Here is a 24,767-nt window from a genome sequence, read left to right on the forward strand (position 1 = left end):
ACAATACTGGGAGTGGTCCTGCAGTACTCTGGGTTGAAGCTGACTACACACTGCATCTCCCATCATTTACACAGCAGCAACCTATTCCAACGGGCTCCTTTGGAATCACCTATAATACTGTGCCGCTATCAGAGGCAGCTTTGACTGTATCTAGTCAACAAAATACCGCTTCCACAGATTACTCTGACATTTACCACAACACAAGCCAAGCCTTCTGACCGGCGAACAGAGATCAATGAAAATGTCAATGTCCAACAGCCAATCCAATCTCTCTCTCTGCTGCTGGGCGGCTATGTTGTGAGGTAGATTATCGAGCAACTTTGAGCCTTTTCAGTGATGCTACAAGTTGTTAGGTGTAGCTAGGCGATTAGAACTGCTGTGGAATCCACCACTGACCATAGCAGTTATCTGATTCCTCTTCCCACTCAGGGCTTGTCGACTTGGATTACAGAGTTGGACCGCTGAGTCATTGTGGCATTTACTGCATTCGCACGCCCATTTTGCGGAGCCAGGTTGGTTTGTCAGGTCATGGTCACAGAGCAAATACGATGCTCTGATATGTTATGTAGTTTATGAGATTGGATGATGTCACCGAGATACTTTTTCATCTGATCTCTGTATCTGTGTGGATTCAGCCTTAATCTACAAATATAATCCAATATGTAGTTTATATTTTAATAGATTGGGAACCCTGACGTTGTTTATTTCTCTGTCTCTGTCTGTCTCTCTCGCTGTCCTCTCTTTCTCTCTCTCTCTCCTTTGGACAAGCGGGCGGTAGTCAGTCAGTGACAATGACGGAAGAAGGGTCTGGGCCACGGTCATGCTCTATGGGTGACCATTGTCCTGCTGCTGTGCTGATTGATGGAGAGGAGGAGGGCTTCCTATAGTTTGGGCCTTATTTTTCCCTTTGACCAAAGGGAAGCATACTGAGCCAGAGTCTCTTCTCCTTGCATGTGTCTTCAATGACTGCAGACTGCACATCCTGCTCCTCTCAGAAGAGAAGGAAGAGCCAGGAGACTCTGGGCCAGGAGGCTTGGGATGAGGGGGAGAGAGAGAGAAGGAGGGAGATGGAGGGAGGGAGGGATAAAGAGACAGAAAGAGAAACAGGGCTCTGATTTAAATCCTGAATATTTTCAAATGACACGTTTGAGAGCAGTCGGTGGCTTTAGCTGAAGGCTAGATCAGCAGTCTGTCTCCATAGGAACACTGCAATTTGCAGTCTATTTGTCTCCACTGATCTACTACACAGACAAAGTGTTATGTTCGTGTTTGTTTTGCACACTGGTAATGAGATGACATTCATTCTCGCAGGGTGAATAAAACTGCCCAGTGGTAATCTTCCCCAGCACCACGGTAGTAGAGCTTGGCTCTCGGCCGTTCATTAACTTTACGCTTTCGTTTTGACAGTGCAAATACCATCTCAGCTAACGCATAAATAGTCTACTGAAGGTATATATTTTTTGTTTGTATGTAGGTGTGTTTATATACTGGCATTTAATAACCTAGATAATACCATGGAAGTACGCTACTCTTGGCTGAACAATGGGTGGTAGGAACACGGAGATGTCTGGAAATATGCCGTCTCTTTAACTGACAGAAGTAACATCCACACTGCAGTTGCTCTCCTCTCTCCATCCCCACCTCTGGAGTCCATTTGACCGTATGGACGGTCGACACTGGCAGTGATGTGGTCATAGAAATAATCGATGAGCTAATACCCCTGAGACCCTTCCTCCATGGGTCCCCTGCTCCCCGACTAGCTCTCCTTCCCCAAGTCCAGTGTGTATCACAGTGTGGTTTTTCTCCTGGCCATGGAAGAGACTGTGTGAGTGTGTGTGTGTGTGTGTGTGTGTGTGTGTGTGTGTGTGTGTGTGTGTGTGTGTGTGTGTGTGCGCGTGTCAGTCATCCAGAGCTCTGCTGTGTGTGTCGTCTGTATGTGTGTGTCAGGCTATAAACCTCCCAGTATTCTGCTCTGCTCTGCTTGCGTGCGTATCAGGCTATAAACTTCCCAGTGGTCCTTGAGAGAAAGCACCCCAAGGAAATGTGATCTGAGGAGATGGGAGAGCAAACCAAGAACAATGTCAAAGTTCACCTCTATTGCATGTATTACTACTCATCATTTTAGACTGGTTGAACAATTGATTTCCTGTCAAGTTGATAATCCCTCTTCTCTCTCTGTGTTTCTCCTTGACTTTATAGAATATAGATGATGGGCTGTGTGCAATGCAAGGATAAAGAAGCAACCAAACTCACGGACGACCGAGACACCAGCATCTCCCAGAGTGCCGCGGGCTACCGCTATGGAGCCGACCCCACGCCACAGCACCAGCACTACCCCAGCTTCGGGGTCACCGCCATCCCAAACTTCAACAACTTCCAGGCACCCGTTGGCCAGGGGATAACGGTTTTTGGAGGGGTCCACACCTCCTCCCACACAGGGACAATCCGCACCCGTGGCGGAACAGGTAGGGGTTTTGATATGTTCCCCTTTACCCCTTTACGGATTTCCCCCGACTCTCTTCACCTCACGGCCCCGTCCCGGCGCCTCGCCCCTGTGTTGGAACGTCCGGCCGGCGCTTGCAAGGCCTTTTGTGTGTGCTTTCATTGTTTACATAGGGAATATTTCCAGTCAGGATATCCTTCATGTTTTACTGAGCCACAGCTGTTACAAGAAGAACTCAGCGTTTCCACTTAGCTAAACACGGCTTCCCTCAAAGTGTGGATTATTTCTGTCCCAAAGCGGTCCAAATCCGCACAGGCGGTCGCAGTGGACCAAGGGGTTTAGCTTTTACATTTCTTCCTATTCGGGAACTTTGGTACAAGCTGTCCCTCTCTCTCTCTCTCAACCACTTTAATGACAAAATAATGGTACTGCCTTGTCCGATCAGCCTCATAGCTTCATCTGTATGCACTTAATTAATAGTCAGAATGGAAGTTCACAGCTAGTATCGTTTGACCCTTGGCCTTATGTAACTGAATTGAATGGGCTTCACATACCACGATTCTCAGATTCTGCATAACCAAGCCTGGTTGTTGTTTTGTGGTTTGCTCTGTGGGTTTCTTGTAAATGGTGGAGTTATTGTTTCAAAAGGGAGGCTGTCGGTATCTCGGGACTGGTGTGACGGGTTGATGCGTCAGAGGTGTGGCTCTCAAAAGCCTCCAGTGTGCTCTCTCTGTCTCTCTCTTTCTCACTCTGTCTCTCTCCCTCTCGTCTCTCTCTCTCTTTCTCTCTCTTTCTCTCTGTCTCTGTACTGTGTCGCGTGAAAGGCAGCCGCTTGTGCTCTTCTCACTGCAGATATCATTAAGGGCCCTGCTCTCAAAGCACACGCTCATCATTTCCTGTAGAACACCCCCCCCCCCCCCCCCCCCACAGTCACAAGGGCTAGGGCTTTGAAGTGACCTGAGGTAAATGTGATGACGAGGTCCTTGAGGAACAAGAAGAGCACACTCAAACTTCCTCATCAGCCCTTTCAAGCCAATCAGCTAGCTCCTCGGGTCACCTGCAGGCAGCATGGGTAAAGATCAGGCCGGCCCAGCTTGCGAGGTCAACATACCGTGCCTCTTGATGTTCCTTCCTGGTTCCTGCCCAATCACAGCCACAACTCACTGACATCCTTCGATCCTCAAGTGTGTGTCTGTCTGTGTTTGTGGAGACTGGGAGACTGCAGTGGAGCAGCCAGGCAGTACCACTGTTAGTGTGCGATACCTCTGTAGGTCCGCGGTTGTATTTGGCCCACTGTCACTGTGTTGAAACTAGATTTGTAAGGCTGTGTAGGCTTCCACCATATCGCCAGGATGCGTCAAGTCTTTTCAGATGAGGGAAAGGAGATGAATAAAGAAAGCTCTTTAGACTTTGTGGAGGCTTATCCTGAGAGATTCAGCAGGCCGCCTGGGTAGCTGGAGCTCAGCCCCTCTCTCAGCCCAGTCTGTCTGGAGCCCCTACACACTTCCCCAGGGACTAGGAGGCTTTCACACTTGTCTCAGTCTAATCTTGGAAAGGAATGTGTTTTTCCTATTTGACAGAACTCTGCAATTACATATGTTATTTACTGTACGTGTCTGCTGAGAGGTTATTTGTCTGCTGAGAGGTTATTTGTCTGCTGAGAGGTTATTTGTCTGCTGAGAGGTTATTTGTCTGCTGAGAGGTTATTTGTCTGCTGAGAGGTTATTTGTCTGCTGAGAGGTTATTTGTCTGCTGAGAGGTTATTTTCCGTTCACCATTTCTGCAGTATTTGTGTGCTACCTTCTAGGTGCAAGATGCCCAGTACTGTATGAAGGCTAATTTCCAGCTAGTTATGCCCATAAAATGGACGATTGATTTCACATTTGAATTCAATACAGCTCATACACAGTATATCCACTGCATCCAGAAATGGCTGCTGTCTCTCGTATAAAAAGCGTACAGTGCACCCAGCCTCCCTCCCAGTGCCAGTCAGTTCAATGTGAGTCCGTCAGACTCTCGGGTTCATTCGCTGCTCGTCCTAGTCGCATGAGTGCTGACGCTGTGTGTTTATCTCTCGGCAGGAGTCACCCTCTTTGTGGCACTTTATGACTACGAGGCCCGGACAGAGGACGACCTCAGCTTCAGGAAAGGGGAGAAGTTTCAGATTATCAACAGCACGTAAGTACAGTAACAGTACAGATGCTTATCACACCCACTGCACCGAGGGCGGGGGGGAAACATGTCTATATTATATATGCCAATTAGAATGCATATTACAATCACTGTTGCAGTCTGGCTGTCAAGGTAAGGCATTTTGATCGGGGGGAAGTGGTGATTGAATGGTGTCTGGGACAGCTGTTGTATTTGCATTTTCAGTCTGCTCTGGTGTGGACTTTCGCTTTGAACCGTCTGACACGAAGTGCAGCCACCCTATTTCCTGTGCCTACTCTACGGCCATGTCGGGTACAGTTACCCTTCTGTCAGCAAAACTGTCTCAGACCAGCCAATGGGAAGACCGCTGATATTTCAAACATGCTTCTTTTTTTCTATGTGAAAGACTCCACTCAGCTGAATTGATAGTCTGCGCACTGCAAAATAAAGATGTATATTTCTCTCAGGAGCGTGTGTGACTGGGTCTGTTTTAGGTTTGTGGTCATCTCCTCTATTCTCCCCATGTCCATGTTCACCCCTGTAGGTGTTCAACCTAAACTCCAGGCCCAGCACAGTGTCTTCTCTCCTCTCTAGTCACCACGCCCATTCATACTGCTTTAGCATCCTGTCCTCTCACCCCATGCGGAAGGGCTGCTCTTCCTCCTCATACCGCAGCAGCACACCTTTCACCTTTCACCTTTCCACCCACCGCCTTCCCCATCCTAGAGCAAAGGCAGGAAGAGCACCATCATTTAGTAACCCTCCCTATCCTCTCCTCATCTCTCCACCTCCTGGGCAGTGGCCAGAAAGGGCTGCATCCACCACCCTCCATCGCCCGTCCTCAGTCTGCCCATGCCTGCTGCGTCCCTCCCTCCCTTCCTGGCAGGAACCTCTAACTGGGTACGCTGCCCCCTCCTGGATAGAATACTAGTTGCACCCAACCCAGTCCCAGACCCTGTCTCTCCCTCGTAGTCAGGGCTGCCTGGCGCAAAGACAGTACGTGGCAGATGCCTGTTCAGGCATGGCTTAGGTCAGCAGCCCTGGGACTCCCTCGGACACACTGTGCACTGAGCAGTGGGTGAAGGGACTGTTGTGTTGTGATGTGGTAGTATCCTCAAGGGAACACTGAGCTTGGTGTAGGCATCTAACACGTTCCAGGGATCCATCCTAAACAATAAGACTCAAGACTTTTATAATGCTCCAGTTTGATTGCTTGTGCTAGTTTCCTATAGCAGTTTTGATATAAAGACACATTTATAAGTGTTTATAATACAATGGCATATTTAGCACATTTTTCTCAGACTGAAAAATGACCTCAGAAATATGCAGGAAATAGCTCTGATTTGTTGTTCAATGGTTCAAGTCTTAATGGTTAGTAAATTGGGTATTGTTTTTGTACATATTCCAACTATGAATACTATGCTGGTGGATACCAGCCTGACTCCAGTCTGTCGACACAATGCACTCATTACTCTGTCATCAGCAGTGACCACAGGGAAGGGGGGCAAGTCAGAGCATTACAATACTTCTGGAGATGGGAGGAGGATGGTTCTCTCTTTGTTTACATGTTGTTGTTTTCTGTCTTTGTGGCGTAGTCGAGATGGTTTAAGAGGGTTGAAGAAGACAGACGGGCCCCTCCCGTCTCTCTCTCTCCCCCGTCTCTCTCTCTCTCCCCCGTCTCTCTCTCTCTCTCTCTTTCTCTCTCTCTCTCTCTCTCTTTCTCCTACCCTCTCTCTCTCTCTCCTGCTTTCCTCCCAGCAATCCATCCTTCCTCTCAGCTGTTAGCGTTAGTGTGTTAGGGTGAACACACTAGCCCTCCAGGGGGAACCTCCATTCTGCTCTCAGAACAAAGGAAACCGGCCCCAGTTCTTGTTGCTGTGAAGTCGTGCCCCCCCCCCCCCCCCCACTCCCATCATGTTTTTATTCAGGACAAATGAAAGACCGCCACTAGCTCGCACAAAAAGAAAGATGAAATGTGCGAGGGAGAGAGAGAGATGTAAAAGAGGGCAGTGTGTCTGGAGGACAGACAAGTGAGAGCGATGGAGGGAGGAGGGTATAGGAAAGACGATGGAGGGAGAGTAGGAGAGGAGGCAGTTAAAGGGAAAGAGGGAGGACATGAGAGAGGCAGTAATGGCCGTGTAGGCATGCAAGCTCTCTCAGGCACTGGTTCTCTCTCCTCTCTACATCCGTCTTCCTCCCTCCTCTGCTTGTAATCAGCCAGTGCTGCCAAATATTACCTCCCTCCACGATTCCATATGAACATATGAAGGCATTTACTGCTTTCAATGTATTCACATTGTCAACTGCATTATTGAACATAGTGGTTTGTGTTCTCGCCGCTCTAATAATACACTCTGTACATGAAACCATCTGACCCCCCCCCCCCCCCCTTCTCTCTCCCTCCCCCTCTCTCTCCCTCAGTGAAGGGGACTGGTGGGATGCTCGTTCCCTCACCACCGGTGGAAATGGCTACATTCCCAGTAATTACGTGGCTCCAGTGGACTCCATCCAGGCTGAGGAGTGAGTAGCAGTCTGTCATACTGAGTTTCATTGGGACACGCTCTGACAGAGCTGACTACATGGCATGAACAAACAAAACAAAAAAAGAGAATGAAATGAAAAATTGAATGATTGAACACACACACACACTCTCTGTCTCTGTCTTTTCTCCAGCGCTTGAGTTGGACTAAAATAGTTGCCGATACTCATTTTGGGTGTTGGTACTGTTTATATTTAGGTGCAGGAGCTCCACAATACTTTTGAGCTAATATTCTAATACTCTATAAGAGGAATAGGAGCTCAAGCAGTAGAACATTTGAGGTGCCGGTACTTGGCTCCGGGGGGCTCCCGCCCAAGTCAAGCGCGGGTTCTCTCTCCTCTTTTCATTCTCTTCGCTGTCTGAGACAACAGGGAGAGAGGAAGATGTCCGAAGTTAAGACAAGCATAGACATCCTCTCTTTCTCTCAGCATCTGGAGTTAACAGTCAACACAAGGCTCTGAGCAGAAATGTAATCATACTGGGATGTGTATGCCTCTGCAGAGCTGGCACTTTCCCCAGCTCATTAAAGCGACTATTCCCCAGCTCATTACTAGACACTATAAAAGACAGGAGAATTGCGTTAAATGCTGTGTGTGTTCCGATTATTTGAAATGTCACAGAGAATGTAAAAGAGCTTTGTCTGTGTCATGTGTGAATGAACCTGAATGTCTGACGGTGCTATAGCCCCCCCCCCACACACACACACACACACCCCCACACCTCCCTCCTCGTCCTCGACTCTCTGAGGAATAATGATGTAATTAGTCAAATGGTGCACCACAAGGCAAACTCTCATTAAGCTCACTACAGTATGCTGGATTTAAGCACAGCCAGGGTTGGGTGTGGCTCAATTTACCAACACTGGCTTATTACTGTAAGACAAGGGGGGGCATTTCATGCAGGGTATTAAATCCCCCGTTCACTCTCAACATGCAGCTAGCCATTGTTCAGCCTCTAGTCTGAGAAACCACGGCCCGAAGGGTGATTTTATTGACAGGGTTTATAGTGAGAATTTCAACTGGCCTTGTGACCTGTGTCTCTCAGCTCTCTCTGTATGTCAGATCATCATTTCAACTTCAAAGACGGCTTTTCCGCCTCGAATCGATCCAGTGGCTTCCCTCACTCATTATTGACCTGTCCCTGTGTTAAACCCTCTCTCTGTAGCTGGTACTTTGGGAAACTGGGCCGGAAGGATGCAGAGAGGCAACTTCTGTTCACTGGCAATCCCCGCGGCACGTATCTCATCAGGGAGAGTGAAACCACTAAAGGTAACCTCAAGAGACTGTCGGGACGGCACTGTAATAGAATGCATGATGTTTCCCAAATTGAGGAGCGGCCTACTGTTCTAGAAAAACTGTCCAGTGGGTAAAACTGGTTGAAATGACGTCAGAATATTTTCCCGGTGGGCTACTTCGGCATCTGGTAATACTATCAACCGTTCGCTATGGCCACAGCTATTATTAATGCATGAGGTAAGTGACGGTTTTCCCAGTGACTCACTCCCCTCCACAACTGTGTTCGGTAGGTGCCTTCTCCCTGTCCATACGCGACTGGGACGACGTGAAGGGGGACCACGTGAAGCATTATAAGATCCGTAAGCTGGACAGCGGCGGTTACTACATCACCACCAGGGCTCAGTTTGAGACCCTACAGCAGCTGGTACAGCACTACTCAGGTAAGAGTCAGAAGTGGCCCGAGTCACACCGTCAATAGAACATTGCAACACCCACCGTTCATACACCGCTATTGCCATGTTCATTATGGAAAATAGGTATTGTTGCACACCAGCGGCTCATAGTAATGGCCGGAACGGAGCGAATGGAATGGTGTCAGACCCTTGGGAACGTGATCCCATTCCACTGATTCCGCTCCAGCCGTTACCACGAACTCACTCTCCCCAGTTGAAGGGCCAGCAAACCCCTGTGCTGCACATTGAAAACATCCTAAAACTGAGGCAGATGCAAAAGTATGCATATCATTTATTACACCTACCATTCATACACCATTACAATGTTTATAAGACCTTCATAAGTGACGAAGTGTATGCCGATGAGGAGAATATACAGTATGTCGGCCGGGAGTTAAAGTAAGGTACAGTTCAAAGAAGGTTTTTGTAGACAGAAGTTACTAAGGTACACAATGGTAGGTTTTTATAGACAGAAGTTACTAAGGTCACAATGGTAGGTTTTTGTAGACAGAAGTTACTAAGGTACACAATGGTAGGTTTTTGTAGACAGAAGTTACTAAGGTACACGATGGTAGGTTTTTGTAGACAGAAGTTACAAAGGTACACAATGGTAGGTTTTTGTAGACAGAAGTTACTAAGGTACACAATGGTAGGTTTTTGTAGACAGAAGTTATTAAGGTACATAATGGTAGGTTTTTGTAGACAGAAGTTATTAAGGTACACAATGGTAGGGTTTTGTAGACAGAAGTTAATAAGGTACACAATGGTAGGTTTTTGTAGACAGAAGTTACTAAGGTACACGATGGTAGGTTTTTGTAGACAGAAGTTACTAAGGTACACAATGGTAGGTTTTTGTAGACAGAAGTTACTACGGTACACAATGGTAGGTTTTGGCTGTTAGAAGTTATTAAGGTACACAATGGTAGGTTTTTGTAGACAGAAGTTACTAAGGTCAACAATGGTAGGTTTTTGTAGACAGAAGTTACTAAGGTACACGATGGTAGGTTTTTGTAGACAGAACTAAGGTACACAATGGTAGGTTTTTGTAGACAGAAGTTACTTAGGTACACAATGGTAGGTTTTTGTAGACAGAAGTTACTAAGGTACATGAAGGTAGGTTTTTGTAGACAGAAGTTACTGAGGTAGACAATGGTAGGTTTTTGTAGACAGAAGGCCATGCAGCTGAAACGCGTCTAGAGTTTTTCATCTTTGTTTACTTTGAATACGCCATACAAATAAAGGCATTTTTAATAAATTATATGAAGAGTGCCTTGATCCCCCTTTCTTTTTAATAGCTGTAGTGATGTTGGTGTTATAGTGGAGACATCATTTCAAAACAAATAGATACAAGAGGCTTTTCCTCGGGCCTGGCGTCCAATTCCTTGGATGAATCCAGAATTGTATTCTGCTGACACAATCAGTATAATGTGATTTCCACTGGGGAGGCCTCTTCAACGGCAGAAATAGAAAGTGATGCTGACACTTAACATTTGAGAAGGGAATAGAGTGAAATTGAAGTGACGCCTGGTGTAATGTGGTCCATAAACACAAACGTCAAATACTGAGCGAAGTACTTTCAAACTTTTCGAAAACTGTTGAGAATGCAACAGCAAAAGTGATTCAAAGAGGGATGAAGTGGCATGGTTTGAAATCAACTATTCAACCAATGTTGAGAGGAGTACATTTTAGATTGACACCGGCGCCACCTATGGTGGTTTGAAAAGGGGACCCTGATAGGATGATGTCGTCTACTGTTTGTCTTAATATGAGATAGCGGTCTTATTATCTCACCATGTAGAGAGTAATGAGCCCAACAACGGTGGTCTGTACTGTACCATCACCATGCTATTGAGTGTCCCAGTTGTACAGACCACGAGGAAAGTTGAACGTCACTTTGTGATGACGACAGGCTGCATTCATGAGCATGTGTTGGTGTCAGATGAGACTGCTCTCTCTCTCTCTCTCTCTCTGTCTCTGTCTCTCTCTGTCTGTCTCTCTCTATATATATATATATAGTATATCGCTCTCTCTCTTCCTCCGCCTTTATCTCTCTCTCTCTCTCTCTCTCTCTCTCTCTCTCTCTCTCTCTCTCTCTCTCTCTCTCTCTATATATATATATATATATATATATATATAGTATATCGCTCTCTTTTCCTCCGCCACTCTTTCTCTCTCTCTCTACGCTCTCTCTTTCCCTCTCTCTTTATGGATCACTCTCCCCTGTCTGTCTTTCCCTCTCTCTTTCTGGATCACTCTCCCTCTGTGTGTGTCTGTCTCTCTCCCCTGTCTGTCTTTCCCCATGAGAAGGGTGATATTTTCCCTCCACGTGCTCCAGTTAGCACGTTGACATGTCTGCACTGAGTCCATTGGAAATGAACTGTATGGATTTTGTGTGTATGTTTGTGTCACTGTGCATTAACTGTCCATTCCCCCCCCCCCCCACCCTTATCACCACTCCAGAGAACATATGTGAAGTTCAAACACACCTCTTCAAATGACCTTGACTGCTGTGGTTTTCCTCCAGGGCTTGTGCTTCTTCTGTTGCCTTTTGGGTCGTTCCACAAAATGAGTCCAAAATAAGTTGGTTAAAAAGATTATTGTAATTTTAGCACGTTTTCCTATCTCAAGAGGTTCAATAAAAACGACTATTACTATAGTAGATCCCTTTTAAGTGCCAAATAAAGTAACAGGGTTGACCGTAACAGGGTTGACGAGTAAAACAGCCATGAATCCCCTTGTGACAGGGGGAATGGAAGCTTGTTGTGTGCAATAGGGAGGGGCAATTGAATGCAGGCTTCACAAAAAAAAGTTTAATTGTTAAAACATTTCTAGCCTGTCTATCTACGGGTAACAGGGTTGACTTGATATGCTCAACACACTCAGTTTTCCACCACAAAACATCAAATAGGGTAGGACCAGCTCACCTGATTTTATTCTATGATTTGACTATTAGATGTTCAATGTTTCTTTTCAAAAAGCTTTTAAGGAATATTTTCACCGTTAATAAAAATGTGAGTTCAGTTCACGTTGACAGTTGACCTTAAAATGAGGGACACGTTGTTTGTTTGTTTTTACATTAAAATGAATCGCTGATCACATGAAATAAACAATCTGCAGAAATGACTTTTTCCAAAGCAACAAAATAACTAGGGCTTTACAATGATGATGAGAAATGTTGGGCTTAAGTGGGTTAAAATCCTCAGAGAAGGGACATGCCAAAAATTGTGAATTTTGGCATTTTAGCAAGCCCATATTTATAGAATCTGAAGTTGCTACATACATTTTTGTACTAATAAATGAATGAGATGTACCCATTGATTCTTGAAGAATATCACTTGTAAACACACACAACCCAAAATACAAGCTTTTTTTACTTCAATGTTTGTAAACAATGTTAATGTAAACACACACAAAATAGCCTCAAAACATGGCTAATTTGGCTAATTTGGCTCATTTTAATATCATGGATGGTGAGTCCTTGGATCCATAGCTCCGTCTATGAATTTGGAAGTGGTAACATTTCTCCAGCCCCAATCCCTCATCTTTTTACTGAAACAGGGCCTGGGAGGACACTTTGTTATTGTTTCAACTGCTGATTGCTGCTTTAAAGGGCACTTAATTTTAATATAACACGCTTATAAAATCCAATATTGGTGCAAAATGTCTAATTAAAATATCAAAAGGACTCATTTCGTGGCATTACCCTTTTGCTTTCTCACAATCTCTCACTTGGGTTTTTGAATCAAGATTCAATTTCTCGGATTATCGACGCACCTTTCCACAGCAGTCACACAGCAATCACATACGGTTGTCAAAAACAACACCAGCCCAAACTATCTTTTAAAAAAATAATGAAATCTTTTCCTTGGAAATACCACTTATTTTTAATAGCCAACGAGGGCTAATAACAGTTGTGACACCTATTGTGTGCATACAGTGTGTCCAACGCCTCTCCCATTTGCCGTAGCGACATGTTTCATGATACCAGTATTGATACCTGGCCACAGCAGCAGGTACCAATGGGCTTTAATGGCTGGCGTGCAGTCAGAACACAACCCTTCTGATGGAGAGCCTTTATCTCCCCTTTACTGCCCTAAGCAAACAGCCTGGTCCTTATCTCCTGGAGGGGCCCGGGGCCCCTGGCATAGGGGCCCACGCTTAATGTCAGGGGACTCAAAGTGGAATGGAAGTAGGCAAAAGCAGCATTCACACGCCTCACTTTTGAATCGGCGGTGGACAAACCACAGCTCCTTCCACTGCGGAAAGGAGAAACGCAAATTTTCATGTCAGGGATGAGAGGACGTGTTGTCGTCCTCACACACAGTAATGGACACAGCTGCCAGCCACAATGGCTTCTGTTGTCCCTGACTCAAATCTAGATGACAGTGCCCTCCTTCACTACACAGTATGTATGAACATTAAAACGTCCTAGTTGTAAATACGTTGTGCAGTGCATCTGGAGTGATTGACAAGCCACGTCTCTAAACAATTACAGTCGTTATTGTAAAGCATTGGGAGTCACACGTGCCTTTAGCCAAAGTGGAACTATTAACGTGGCCATCTATAGCAGGCTGTTGTGGTCAAGTTGTTGCTAATCACGTTGTTCCACGTCATTTCAACCCCCACCCCCCAAAAAAAAATAAAAAATAATGAATCAACGTGGAAAACATAATGCTATTTCATCTTTGTTTCACCGGACTTTTAACCTATATCCAATGACATGGTGAGATGTTTGTTGATTTCATGTTGAATTAACGTTAGTTGGCAACTCAACCAAATCAAAAGTAGATGTGGAACGCCTGTGCGCAGTGGGTTCTTGCTTTGACTAAGAGCAACCTCAAAACAGGCTGCAACCTGAGCAATATTGACCCTTCAATTTATTTTTGAATTCCTTAATGAATTCCTTACATTCAAAGAAATGTAGTGCAGATGCTAAAAACATCCCGTTACGTGTGTCATCAACGGAGCTGACAGAACCCTAGTGCAGTACTGTAGGGGGGAGGATGGAGGTTGGAACAACACTCAGTGTGATTTGATGAACAGTAGCTAAGAAGGCATTAGACAGATTGATTCTTGACCTTATGGCCTGGGGACAGACACCGTCTGGGACATCTAGTGGGACACATTGACTGGCTGCTGGATGCACCTGGAACTGTTCTGCTATGGCAGTTCCCTTTAACTTACTGTCTACTGCAGCTTCTCTCTCTCTCTCCCTCCTCTCTCTCTTCACAGTGGTTTGCTAACTGCTTTCTTTCAATCCCCTTCCTTCTCGATCTCACCCTGTGTCTCTGTATGCGTGTGTGTGTGTGCGCGTGTGCGTGCGCACTCCTTGTGCCTGTGTGCAGAGCGGGCCGCGGGGCTGTGCTGTCGCTTGGTGGTGCCCTGCCACAAAGGGATGCCCCGCCTCACCGACCTGTCCGTCAAAACCAAAGACGTGTGGGAGATCCCGCGGGAGTCACTGCAGCTCATCAAGCGTCTGGGGAATGGGCAGTTTGGGGAGGTCTGGATGGGTACGGGCAGAGTCGCCTCCGTAAACGTCTGACCGCAGGCTGCGTGGAAGGGGGCCCCTGACTGAGCAAGCAGAGATATCAGACCGAGAACAGATTGACAGGCTACTCACAACCTCTCTCTTTGAGAGATTTGGCGGAGACCAAAAAAACAACATTTGTGTCTTCACTGTTAAATGAGATGTCTACAAGCTCCGCTCTCTCAGTTCAATATGGCCGCCTTCCATCTGCCTCTTTGCATGTTCCTCTCCCTGGTAGTTAACCCTGTGTGCCTTGACTTCCCTGTTCCTTCCCCTGTAGAGAGTGCGGATGGTTTGTGCTTTAATTTAACGGGTGTGTGTGTGAACTGCACCCCTGATACTATGGGCCTGACTCACGATTCCTGGGAAATCGCCAGAGACTCACTTGAGTTCGAAGTAAAGCTGGGGGCGGGATGTTTTGCTGAGGTGTGGTGTGGTAAGAACAAAATAGTTCCATTCTGTTCTTTTCATTTCTATTGAGGGGTGTCCGGGAGGGAAATTGGATAACTTACATGTATTTATTTCTAAATGTAAAGGGGTTTTATTGAATCACCTGAGGACTTCAGTCCAGTCAGGAAAACACAAAAGGAAACTTTTGTGCAGGTAGTTCTGTTCTGTATTATAATGGTTAGTAACATGTACGTTATCATTTCTTTCCCAGGATACCCTTAGATTTTTGCAAATATTATTTCTATCATGCTTCAGTTGAGGCTTCAGGCTTAAATCAATAATCCTAGGTTGACTTTTAAGCATACAATCTCACTATTATTTTTAATGTATCCTGTGTTGAACTGGCTACATGGACTACATTTAAATCCAGAGATCGGGGGTGTGTCCTGTCCTGTTGTAACATTTCAACAGGCTGTTTAGGGGTTTGGAGCTTAAGTTGGGGCTAGTCCCAGCTGCTAGCCCCAAACCCTGCTGCTAGTGACACCCAGCCCCCCTGGGATACCATTACCTCAGAACCCAGTGGGTGACCTTAGCACAGTAACGGCATAGCGCCAGGCCCCAAAATGGCCGACGAGGCCCAGCAGCCATAGCTGTGTCACTAATCAACACTGCTCTCAAGGATTTCTGAGTGCGCTCTTAAATGAAACTCGCCACAGTAGAAACGCATGTGAATTCCAAATGTCGCCGAATGACTGGAGGTCTGTCTTGCCTTTAGGTCAGAGCTGATATTTCTGCATTATTTACTGACACAGAACACATCCCAAATGGCATCATATTCCTTACTGTATATGGTGCAATACCTTTTGAACAGAGCCCTATGGGCCCTGGTCTAAACTGCTGCACTATATAGGGAATATCCTGCAATTTGCGACTGGGCCACAGAATAAGCTAAATGACCTTGTATGAAGAATCGACCACGATTTTCAATGGTTCAATATTGGGTGTATGTAAAGTACTGTAGATAAGAACATTGGCATGGCCAGTGCAATAACAGGCACAGCTCCACAGAGGTGTTTTTACTTATGAGGCTGTTGCTTTTGTTAATCATCTTACAATGGGGTTATCCTTCTCCGTGTTGGTATATTGTGGGGTTTAAAACCTCACCAGATCTTTCTCTCGCGGCTTTTGAAAGCCATTTGAAATGAAGGGTCGCTAGAAATGTTGTGCACATCGATGCGTCCCTCAGCACAACCTTTAAAGGCAAGCAGACTTCAATGTCCATTTCTGGGTTGTGTGCTGTGTTTGTTGTTGGTATGCCAAAGCAAGAATGTTTTTAGATATGAACATACTAGATTGTGCAACAGCAATGCCTAATTACATTCACAACAAAGTGGGGTCACGTCTTGCTTTGTGACGTGATGTGCCGTAGACATAATTGGACAGTTTTCCAGATTAAGTCTAGTCTTGGACTGAAAAGCTCTCTTCACGGATCATCTCCATTTGAATAACTTCTTAGTCCAACGCTAGGCTTAAACCGTGTCTAGGAAACCGGCCCCCGGGAGTTGTGAGATGTGACAGCTGTACTAATTCTTTGTCCTTGGTGGGTAACAGGAACGTGGAACGGCACCACCAAGGTGGCGGTGAAGACGCTGAAGCCGGGCACCATGTCTCCCGAGTCCTTCCTGGAAGAAGCCCAGATCATGAAGAAGCTCCGGCATGACAAGCTGGTGCAGCTCTACGCTGTGGTGTCTGAGGAACCCATTTACATCGTCACTGAGTACATGGGCAAAGGTATTGTCACTCTCACACACACACACACGAGTGGACGCATGTACACATAGTCAGACACACACACACACGCTATACATGGTGTAACACACATTGCCACCAACACACAGTTTATGCTGTGAAAGACACACACAGACCCACACGCAATACCTTTGTCCACGTACTCTGCGACGATGCCATGGAGGAAAACCGAACCGGCGCACTCAGTCCAACATTGGCGACGTGGTGAACCACCACCTTCGGTGACACGTTGTAGGTCCAGCTAGATCGACTGTGTAACCGTCTGCCTTGTCGCCGGCCCGGTAGTTGTTATTCCTCTGGAATATTGTTTTCATTCATTACGACAATAATGAGAGCCTATATTTAACTATGACGGAGTCGGCCAAGAAGCTGACATTTTACGAGCACCACAAGAAAGCGCTTCAGATCCGTGAATTAAGTATAGAAAAGGCTGGGATGGAAACTTTGATGTGATCGTTGTTTCGTTGGCAGGCTGGGAAGGAATCCCACATGTTGGTCAGACTGCTGTCAACTGATGTTTTAATAAAGATCTGCTATTTCAAATGCATGTCCTGACAACAGAAATCTCCTGTTGTTTAGGAAGCCTCCTGGATTTCCTGAAGGATGGGGAGGGACGAGGACTGAAACTGCCCAATCTGGTTGACATGGCAGCCCAGGTAAAGCCCTGATTAAAAAAAATGTCACTCATTCTGCTCGGTGTTTCTATAACGGAACTCGTGAGTGACTTCACAAACAAGACAACTCAGCAGCACTGACACTTCAAGACCGTGGTGTGTCTCCGTGTGCAGCATTCTCTATGGAACTAAGTCAAACGCAGTGCTTTTACCGCGTGCGCGTGTGTGCGTGTGTGTGCGTGCGTGCGTGTGTGTTCCAGGTGGCAGCAGGCATGGCGTATATCGAGAGGATGAACTACATCCACAGAGACCTGCGCTCGGCTAACATCCTGGTCGGGGACAACCTGGTGTGTAAGATCGCCGACTTCGGACTGGCCAGGCTGATTGAGGACAACGAGTACACAGCAAGGCAAGGTGAGGTCACACACACAATAACGAAACACAGACACACACTAATGATTGCCTTAGGTCATGAAGGGAGTTCTTCCAACACTGGCCATAATGTGCGCATCATCACACCCTGACAGGATGTCAATGGCTCCCATTTCAGATCCAAACATGTGCTCACTGTCTGCCTATTCCACTGTACTACAGACTGGAACAGAGACACTGAGAGGCACTCCCAGCTCTAGAGAGAAAGAATACCATAACTAACTTACATTCTGTCATTTATTCATATCTCCCCCTCTGTTCTCTCCCAGGTGCTAAGTTCCCGATTAAGTGGACAGCCCCGGAGGCTGCGCTGTATGGAAAGTTCACCATCAAGTCAGACGTGTGGTCGTTTGGCATCCTGCTCACAGAGCTGGTCACCAAGGGACGTGTACCCTACCCAGGTGAGGAGGGTCAAATAACCAGAGGTTCAATGGTCACGTCTCCAGTGGCATCCTGTTTAGTTTCTAGAACACTAGGGTCCTGGGGACTTTGTTGGACGCAACCCTTGTGATGTAATGTCCACATTCTGAGTTGAGTCCTCACTTGTATTGCAAATAGGTAGAGGACTATGATGCAATTATACACCATAACAAGAGCTTATATAACAAGTGGCAGGCAGCTCCCGCTGTTTACTGAGCGTTAAAAGAGAAGAAGGGGTCTTTAAACACGGCTGAGTGACTTTGTTTTCCTGATACAATCTGAGATTTATAACCGTAATCCAGGGCCTGCCTCTCGGCCGCTGCTGGTCCATGTGAGAGGGCTGGTCTTGGGCAGGGAGTTGACTGAGATCAGCCTCTCTGAGAGAGGGAGGGGGGATGGGGAACACATGTTTGTCCAGATGGGCCACGCTGCACTGGGCTGGGCTGGTGTGCATAAAGAGGGAGGGAGGGGAAGTGAGGGGAGGGTTTGCACGCTATGGGGGCTGAGCTGGAACTTAGGGGATAATAGCATCATCCTGGAAGATGTCTTAGCAGCTTTCTGACGCCCTCCCTCCGAACTGTTCTTGTTGCTGCCGAGGCCACATCTCGTAGCTAGTGAAAAATAGATGGCAAGCCACTCCAACGCTCCCAGGTTGTAAAGCGTTTGACCCCTGTGTTACGAGAAAGCTTTTCCCAGGTCTAAATGTTGCCTCAAGATCAGCATCTCTAGTACGAGGTTGAACGCTCAATGTCTGTGTCATTAAGGTCATTCAGTGGAGGTAAAGTCTAAACAGATCTCTTTCATTGAACCGACTTATCGATTACTTGAAGAGACTTTTTCTTTCCTTATCTCTGTCCGTCTGTCTGTGTCTCTGTCTGTGTCTCTGTCTCTGTCTGTCTGTCTGTCTGTCTGTCTGTGTGTTTGTGTGTGTCTGTGTGTAGGGATGAACAACCGGGAGGTGCTGGAGCAGGTGGAGCGAGGCTACAGGATGCCCTGTCCCCAGGACTGCCCCATCTCCCTCCACGAGCTCATGGTGCAGTGCTGGAAGAAGGACGCCGAGGAGAGGCCCACCTTCGAGTACCTGCAGGCCTTCCTGGAGGACTACTTCACGGCCACGGAGCCGCAGTACCAGCCAGGGGACAACCTCTAAACGCTGGGCTCTGGGCTGGGGACTGGACTGAACCGTGGCTCTCTGGAGCCACACCAGGGACCCGTGCATCTTCCTCAGCTCAACAGAGCATCTTGTCTCAACTCTCCTCCAGCTCCCAACACTCTCAAACACTCTCTGTGGCAAACCCCGAGACAGACTCAACCGACTGGATACCAGAGATACCAGTTAGGAGAGAGGGAGGGAGGTTTGTGGGTGGTTGGTTGGGCGAGCTATGATGTAATGAAATGCCTGTATTCAATGTAAATATGAACAGCTTGTCTGCCTAACTTTTGGTTTATGTTTTGGTGGTTTGTTGGCTTCTGTTATGGCATTTTGACTGATTTTCTCCATGATGATGATGACGATGGTGGTGGTGATAAAGAAAATGGGCAATGAAGATGATAATTTCAAAAGTACACCATGAGACAATGATATCTTGTCACTTCTAATCCAGGACATGTCTGTCAAAGCTAATATTTTTTTTATTATTATTTTGGGGGCAATTTAATGAACACCTCCATAAATTATTTATTTCATTTTTGCGGGTTTTGCTCATGTATAAAAATAAATAAGAAAACCAGTCCTGAGTGTATTGCCTCAGTGTATAAATAATGTTTGGGGCAAAGTCATCTGTTTTACAGGGACTTGAGGCAAGCATGACAAAATACTCTGTAGAGATTTCTTTTGCACCTCATGAATTTAGTTTGATATGATTTTGCTTTTATTTTGTTCATCCTTGTAAAATAGTTTTGTCCTCCTCAAAGTAATAGATGTTAGGCTAATGCCGTAACAAAGTTATTTTACAAATAATGTATGTTACATTTTGTAATTACAGCCAAATGTGTGCGCATTATACTTTTGAACATATCTCTTCTCGCTTACCAGGTTTTAAGACAAATAAATAACGGGGGAAAAGATTGGTCTTTCCAGGTATTATTTAGTGTATACTGGAAGGACATGATGCTTATTTAAGAAGAGAAAGATGTTCATCTCTACTTTTAATGGTCTTATTTTAACCTGTATACGTGTTCCATTTTAGCAGCCATTCCAAGGCATCCATCTGGTGGTCCTTGTTTCCTCCGTGCCGTGAAGCCATGTACTGGGAAGTCTTAGTGGGTAACATCTCTTCCTCCCTCTGTGAACAGTGACATGCCCCCATCCACCTGCTCCTCAAACTCATGTCCCACACTGTCGATCTGTCTGTCTGTCTGCCTGTCTGCCTGTCTATGCAGCACAGCACCACCAGTAGGATCCTTCCTCAGCTCATTTCTGGACCACTTCCTTTGGATGACTTTATCTTTTCATGTTTAAACTGATGTGGATATCTGAAGTCTTGCGTGTTCTGTTTCAGAGTCTGTTTTATTTAACCTTCATGGAGAGATCTTTGAGGAATGGGGTGTAATTGTATCTTCAGGGGGAACGTTGCAAAGACACTGGTGAAGCGGCCAGCTGTAAAGTTTGACCTTGTTTAATCTAAATGTAGTATTTGTTCTCATCTTACGATAGTTTAAGTGCTAATAAGGATCTGTTTAAGATTGAGCCCCCTCGTCGGTTTCACAGCTTAACAGTTTTAAAAGTGTCAGTAGCCTTCCTAGTGTTCATTCTTCTATTTTTCCATTTGTTAACATTTTCTGTTTTGTTAATTCAGTGGTTTGGCATTTGAAATTCAAGAAGAACAATAAACATTTTACACTCTTTCCACTTATTTTATATATTATTTCATGCTATGGAATTGCTGCATCTGTTGCTGTGTGTGTCTAGACATAATCCAACAGGCCTGTCCATCTCTGCCTTCGTGACCACACTGCTCCAGGGTGAAACAGAAGAGATTTAAAGAAGACACGCCTTTGACATCATTGGACAGGAGTCTCTCCAGCACCTTAGCTGTATGTTGAGGGGAGGGCCAGCAGGCACCTAAGGAGGTGCTAAATGACTGCTACATGAATACAGGGTAGGCCTGCAGCTGGGATGAGGCACCGGTGCCAGCTAGTTACAGGGGAACTCTACGGTCAAACCGACACACACACACACACACACACACCCCCAGCCAGCCAGCCAGCCAGCAGCTCATACAATCACCTCACAACTCGTCTAGCACATCACCAACTCCATTGGTAAAGTTTGCAAAGGGACACCTCGGCAATGGCAGTCACATGTTGGCTGATAAGCTGCAGGGCATTTGTTATCAGGTGAGAGTCACTGCACAAGCTCTGTAATAGAAGGGAAAAAAAGTGTTATGTTAACTTTGTGCGTTCAACAGTCATCTTAAATTGTATTTTCTGTGAAGACCACAAGAGGGAGTCTTTTCATCACTGTGTGATGGAAAATCACACTGTCGAAGTGTACTGAGCCCTATCAGCCAGCAGCTGCCAAGATTGGTGACTTCATTGAGGAATCATGGTAACTTGTTGTTTGACTTGTAATTAATCTCCTTGGATACATCACAATAACAATATGTCAATCAATATTGTTAGAAGGATATTACAAGAGTCTTATTTAAACATATGAGATATGTTGATTTCCATGGCCTCGCTCTCACAGATCAATGTAAACCCAGACTGTGAATCAGACCTTCATGGTCGAATTGCTGCAAAGAAACCAGTACTAAAGGACACCAATGAGAAGAAGAGCCTTGCTTGTGCCAACACCAACCGCTGTGTCGTGGTGAGGTGTGTTGTGGGTGAGTGGATGATCTCTGCATGTTTATTTCCCAACGTAAAGCATGGAGGAGGAGATATGGTGTGGGGGTGCGTTGGTGACACTGTCTGTGATTTATTTAGGATTCAAGGCACACTTAACCAGCATTGCCACCACAGCATTCAAAACACCTCCAGTCTGTGTAAAGGATATTTTACCAAGAAGGAGAGTGATGCATCAGATGACCTGGCCTCCACAATCCCCCAACCTTAACTAAATTGAGATGGTTTGGGATGAGTCGAACCACAGAGTGAAAGAAAAGCAGCCAACAAGTGTTCAGCATATGTGGGAACTCCAAGACTATTGGAAAAGCATTCCAGGTGAAGCTGGTTGAGAGAATGCCAAGAGTGTGCAAAGCTGTCAAGGCAAAAGGTGGCTATTTGAATAATCTAAAATATATAAACTATTTGTTTAAAAATTAAACAGCAAAGGAATAATTAAACATTTATTGGACTTTGCTAAATGGGCATCTAGATATAAAAAAGAAAGTGATGTTGGTGCTATATTGACACAGCACTGGTGAAATTGTATGTTTCCTAGTTCCAAGAAAACAATTATTGAAACCACAGATATATGATCAAGATAACAGCACAAATTCATCTTTATGTGTCACGTCTTTTCAAAATCGAACCCAGAAGCAGACCAGGACGAGGAGAGTAGGAAGAAGGTGAGTATTTATTTACAAGTGAATGTGAATGGGTAGATATATCCAGGTGGCGTAGCGGGCAGCGGTGGTGAGTTGATGGGAGTAAATAGGTGGATCCAATGGGGTAGCGTAATCCTCCGACGACCAGGCGGGAATGGGGTAAATGATCCGGGTGAGTAACTGAAGACAGAACAAACGGAGGTAAGTTTAAGGCAAGCAATACGTAAAAACAACAAAACCAATTCTATCCGACTTGAGGCTGATACTATGGCACAACATACTGTTCATGGCTAACGATCCGGCAGGGAATGGATGTCAGGTCCGGGCTTATGAAGAGGAAAGACGATGATCAGGACCAGGTGTGCTGATGGGATACAGGTGCGGGTAATCAGAACTCTCAACTGGCTACCTTGCCCGGCAACCAGACAGGGTGCGTTCCAGGACGCCGGAAAAAACACTCCAGGACAGAACACAGGCAAAAAACTGACTCAGGAAACGGGATTCGTGACATTATGTCCGTGTCAATACATTACCACACAGTCATTTCGACCCTTACAGTACATAAGCCTTTCAAGGTCATATGTACACAAGGGTGACACTGTTATCCCATGCTATCCTATTCTATAGAGACTTCACATGCGCATGTTTCAGGTAGTCACATAGCCTTTGTCTGTTATTGTGTTAGTAGTCATCATCAGACATACGATGCACCCGTGTCACAATTTTCAAGCGTGATCAAGATGTCTGACAAACCTGTTTCAACGGTGTTCCCCTTCCTCATTGAAATGTAACCTTAACAACATCCTGTCGATAAACAACCAGCTCCAATCACAATATATCCATAAAGGCCCAGTAAAAAACAATGTTTTAAAAAATAAATAAATATAGTGCGCTTATTAATCTGTGATGTAACCCTTCTTGGTTCTTATCCATACATTGTTTATGTTTATTACACTGTGCTTATCTCTGTATCAATAATGTCCTCCCATCCAGCTACCCTGATGGGTTTATTGCAAGGATTACCATCTCTACTATTGCCTGGTACTGAGGATTAGGACTGAAACATGGAAGGGGCCAGTGACTTAATCACTGTTCAGAAGGTCTACTACCCTTTGCTGTGCATTCTGGGGATCCCAGGTGTGTGTATATCCTATATTTTTTGTGCTGTTTCCTAAATCTATATGTGTCTGTGAGATGTTTCAGAACGTGAATACATTTCATAGATACATTTCAAAGGAAATGTCACTACTCCAAACAGGATGCCACTGCTTTTAATTTCTTCTTCCTCCACAAATCTCTTCACGTTCTACATGATCTGCTTCGGTAACTGTGGGATGTCTGACACGGCCATCATCTACCTGAGCCGCCTGGGCCATCGTTGGACACCTCCTACCTGGTATCAAGATTACCAGGCTGACCTGCGTGGGGCTATCTTCCTGGTCTCCCACCTGGCCTCCGTGCCCATTGGCTGGATCAAGGTGATGACGCTGAAGAATTTTACCATAGAGGGGAAGAATGTGACTCGTCCCCGGTGTCACTTCATGGACCATATCTAGTCTACCGTCCTGGTGTGAGTTACTACGATCCTCTCCGGTGATATCCCCATCACCCTGGTCATCATCTTCAACTCAGTGATTGGTCAGCACCTGATCAGTGCCAGCAGGTGGCTCACCAAGGAGGAGTGGCGGGTCATGCAGGGGTGGAGCACCAAGGGTGTGGTGCGGAGGACCATCTTCCTGCTGGGCACGGTGTCTTTGACCTTTGTGGTGCTCAGTCTGCCGCTCTTCGTGGCCTACTGCATCCTGCACACCAAGTACAACCACGATTGGTTCGACAGGAGTGACGGCAAGAGAGAGACTGGACTGTGACTGCCACGACTGGACTCCAACTAAAGCCTCTCTACCAGATGCTAAGGCCGTTCTCAAATAAAACTCTCTGTTTACTTGTGAATATGATTTTTGTTTTTTGAAATACTTATTTTCTTGTTTTCTTCGCTGGATAACTTTAGAGTTATATAACTTGAGCTTTTTTCTATATTTTGTAAGAGTTTGTAGGGTCGTACTGTGTTTTTTTGTTGTTGTTGTCTTTTCTTAGCAAAAGCAGCTCATGAATGTTAAAAGCGTGTTCACTTTAATGGGCTGCACACTTTCCGTGAATCAAGTGCCCTCATGTTTGTAAGTGTGCTTTTACTATGACAACTCAATCCACTTTAAATGACAAGGTTCGCCCTGACTGGTTGCAGAATTCCTGCTCTGTTTTCAC

The 24,767-nt window shown here is 45.7% G+C and overlaps 1 protein-coding gene and 1 long non-coding RNA gene across 5 annotated transcripts in view; one reads left to right on the forward strand and one right to left on the reverse strand.

Annotated features, from left to right (window-relative positions):
• The window catches only part of LOC135557511 (tyrosine-protein kinase Fyn-like), a 67,758-nt gene extending 46,899 nt beyond the window's left edge, over positions 1 to 20,859 (forward strand). For 2 of the 4 annotated variants that reach the window (XM_064990812.1, XM_064990813.1), the window contains 11 exons: positions 2,200 to 2,465; positions 4,525 to 4,621; positions 7,016 to 7,114; positions 8,298 to 8,401; positions 8,659 to 8,808; positions 14,166 to 14,330; positions 16,349 to 16,528; positions 17,126 to 17,202; positions 17,421 to 17,574; positions 17,862 to 17,993; positions 18,954 to 20,859. In XM_064990812.1, the coding sequence (XP_064846884.1) occupies positions 2,207 to 2,465; positions 4,525 to 4,621; positions 7,016 to 7,114; positions 8,298 to 8,401; positions 8,659 to 8,808; positions 14,166 to 14,330; positions 16,349 to 16,528; positions 17,126 to 17,202; positions 17,421 to 17,574; positions 17,862 to 17,993; positions 18,954 to 19,162 (1,626 nt within the window). In that variant the 5' untranslated portion in view covers positions 2,200 to 2,206 and the 3' untranslated portion in view covers positions 19,163 to 20,859. Of the gene's footprint in view, positions 1 to 2,199; positions 2,466 to 4,524; positions 4,622 to 7,015; positions 7,115 to 8,297; positions 8,402 to 8,658; positions 8,809 to 14,165; positions 14,331 to 14,627; positions 14,784 to 16,348; positions 16,529 to 17,125; positions 17,203 to 17,420; positions 17,575 to 17,861; positions 17,994 to 18,953 lie in introns of all 4 variants that reach the window. The other 2 variants (XM_064990815.1, XM_064990814.1) reach the window with 2 other exon arrangements.
• A 91-nt stretch (positions 20,860 to 20,950) lies between these two features.
• LOC135557513 (uncharacterized) lies at positions 20,951 to 22,875 on the reverse strand. The gene is made up of 3 exons (XR_010458217.1): positions 22,787 to 22,875; positions 22,543 to 22,685; positions 20,951 to 21,372 (listed from the first exon to the last, which is right to left on the reverse strand). It is a non-coding gene; the product is annotated as an uncharacterized LOC135557513 (long non-coding RNA).
• Between the last annotated feature and the right edge of the window lie 1,892 nt (positions 22,876 to 24,767).

The sequence above is a fragment of the Oncorhynchus masou genome, chromosome 16 (assembly GCF_036934945.1).
Source record: "Oncorhynchus masou masou isolate Uvic2021 chromosome 16, UVic_Omas_1.1, whole genome shotgun sequence".
Lineage (NCBI taxonomy): Eukaryota > Metazoa > Chordata > Actinopteri > Salmoniformes > Salmonidae > Oncorhynchus > Oncorhynchus masou.